The sequence below is a fragment of the Triticum urartu genome, chromosome 2 (genome assembly GCF_003073215.2).
Source record: "Triticum urartu cultivar G1812 chromosome 2, Tu2.1, whole genome shotgun sequence".
NCBI lineage: Eukaryota > Viridiplantae > Streptophyta > Magnoliopsida > Poales > Poaceae > Triticum > Triticum urartu.
Genome location: NC_053023.1, coordinates 645,480,201 through 645,483,200, shown reverse-complemented (window position 1 = coordinate 645,483,200; position 3,000 = coordinate 645,480,201). Strand labels below are relative to the sequence as shown.

Genomic DNA, 3,000 nt, shown 5'->3' with positions numbered 1-3,000 from the left:
TTTAAAAAAAAACCCCAGCCACAGAAATGCTGACGCGTGGATGCCTATTGGTCCCGATTGGTGCCACCAACCGGGACCAAAAGGTCTCCTGCCTGGGCTCCGCGCACAGGCCACGTGGAGGCCCATCTGTCCCGGTTCTGGATTGAACCGGGACTAAAGGGACAGGGCATTAGTACCGACCCTTTAGTCCCGGTTCCAGAACCGGGACAAAAGGCCCTTACAAACCGGGACTACAGGCCCTTTTTCTACCAGTGCCTCCTAAAAAAACAACAGGTTTAGTTCAGGTTAGAATATGGCTGGTCCCTTGGAAGCCTTCAAACAAGTTGGTACTTGCCTCTTATGATTGCTCTGGTTTGATTTTTGTGCAAAGACGTACTCCCGTCCGTGACCGAGAGATGCAAGTTTCAAATTAAGCCAGCTTCAAGCATAACATCAATCACCGAGCAGGAACAAACGTCAACATGCATCCAGTAATGGAGCAATCTTGTCACTAGCGCCATTCCAAATTGTTTAACTAGTAATGTAATGTACCTATATTCTGCATATAACGCCCATATTATTCAGCAAACCGATCCAGGTCAGACTCCCAATTGCCGTCGATCACATGCAAGTTCACGAGCAAGAGAATGCATGCAAGCACGCTAATAATTCATTCCGATATTTCCCCTATAAATACCAGACTCAAGCACCACCCTCGGGGCATCACAAGCACTTAGCAACCTAGAGCTCCAGATCAGCTGATCAATAATCACTTTGTCTGTGCTTCTGCGGTGTAGTGATCAGATCACTCGCAGCAATGGCAGGCAAGGCATCCATCGCGCTGTTCCTCGCCGTGAACCTGGTCGTGTTCTCCGTGGCCAGCGCGTGCGGTGGAAACTGCCCGACCCCATCGACGTCCACACCGACCCCGGCCGCGTTCGGTAGGTGCCCACGCGACGCGGTGAAGATAGGCCTGTGCGTCAACGCGCTGAACCTGGTCAAGGCCGAGCTGGGCGCGCCGCCTACGCTGCCCTGCTGCCCGCTGGTGAAGGGGCTCGTCGACCTGGAGGCGGCCCTGTGCCTCTGCACGGTGCTTAAGGCCAACGTCCTCAACATCGTCAAGCTCAACCTCCCCATCGACCTCAGCGTCATCCTCAACGACTGCGGCAAGAAAGTGCCCACCGGATTCCAGTGCTAAGCGATCTCGGTCGACGGACGTGTGCCATGCTGCCCATGCATGCACGCATGCATTCCTTGCGTGGTCGCACGGTTGCATGAGTCCATGGTCGCACGGGCGTTATTCTGCTTGATCAATCCTTTTATTGCAGGTGTGTTTGTTTGTTTGGTTGCTATTCTACTTGACGTGCTAGCCACAAGTCTGCATGGATGTGCATGCATCCTACGGAGGGTACGTCTGTAGCCGGTTTAATCCTTTTTATCTTTCTTATTATAATCACTTTCTTTATTGGCGAGTTCTTTCATGGCGTGTGGCTTGTATCCGTTTTGTACAGTCAACATAATGAATAAAGTTTATTCTTACTTCGGGCTTCCGGTGCTGTGCTGCCATCTGTTTGTTTTTTTTCTTTTTGAGAAATTGCCATATGTTTTGTGATTTTCCTAGCAGGCTTTCAATGGTGAAGGAAGGTTTCGAGCGAACGTATAGGACCCGATAAGGAGTGAGCATCAGATTTCTACCGACTTAAAACCGAACGAATCGTTCCCCATGGCAGGGGGAGAGACCGAACATTTCGTTCAGCCTGGGAGGCCTCCCAGCGCGAACACTTTCAGAACGCTAATGAAGAACACAACAAAAAACATAAACAAAGACGCCAGCATTGGCCTGTTGCACAAGCTAGACCATTTTGGATACTAAAGCACGAAAAAATGCAGAAAAACCAGCTAAAACTGAGAAAAGCTTTGCAAATAAAAATGCCACAAAAATCTAGAAATTCATAGAAAAAAAGCTGATGAAAAAAATATAAACATTGCCATTGTCCAACAAAAAACAAACATGCCGTACTAGAAAAAATAATTTTGCCATTGTTTAAATTAAATTTTGAGGTTGGACCAGAAACAAATTGTCGTGCTCACAAAAAGTTGCCACTGCCCATACAATAAATATACCATGATGTATAAAAAGTGAATATGCCATGACCATAAACTAAAATTTTCCATGGCGACATGAATAGTAATTTTGCCATGTTGCAAAAAGAAAAGAAAATTTTGCCATGGTCCTAAAAACAAGCATTGAAGGAAAAAATGTATAAGGTTGCCATGGTAGCCAAAAGTGGTGCAAATTTGTCATGATTGCAAACATGGTGTAAAATCATCATGATACATACACACTAATGCCCATGATGCTAAAAAAAAGAACAAACTAAATTGCCATCGCTCTAAAAAAGTGAGTATTGCCATAAGAAGAATAATTTGGGCCATGCACAATAAGCTAAATTTACCATGATACAGAAAACTAAATTTAGCATGGTCAATTATGAAATTGACCATGATCCATAAACTAAATTTGACATGGTCAATTAATAAATTTTCCATGGTCTGCTAAAATTTGCGATGTTCAATTATTAAATTTGCCATGATCCACCAAGTAATTTGCCACGGTCAATTCCTAAAATTTGAGATGGTCGAAAAAGTACTTCAAATTTGACATCACATTTCTATCAAAATTACTGTCTTGTGTGCAATATATTTGCCATGTATATGAAATAAGACAAAAAAAATCAAAATTGCCATGGCCAATGTAGATCCGAATTTGCCATGGCATTTTTATCAAAATTGACATGCTTTATAAATAAAAATTGCCATGTACGTGAAATAACCCAAAAAATGATCAAAATTGTCATGGAAAATGCATATTCAAATTTGCCGTGGTATTTTTATCAAAATTTTCCATGCTTTATAAACATAAATTTACCATGTATGTGAAATACCACAAAAAATGATCAAAAATTTGCCATGCCAAATGCATATTTAAATTTGCCATGCTATTTCTATCAAAATTGCCAT

General features: G+C 43.0%; 1 protein-coding gene across 1 annotated transcript; it reads left to right on the top strand.

Annotated features, from left to right (window-relative positions):
* The first annotated feature begins 695 nt into the window (after positions 1-695).
* On the top strand, positions 696-1,529 carry LOC125539401 (14 kDa proline-rich protein DC2.15-like). Its single transcript, XM_048702844.1, has one exon. The coding sequence runs from the start codon at positions 797-799 to the stop codon at positions 1,175-1,177; it is 381 nt and encodes a 126-aa protein (XP_048558801.1). The 5' UTR covers positions 696-796; the 3' UTR covers positions 1,178-1,529.
* Positions 1,530-3,000: the final 1,471 nt, after the last annotated feature.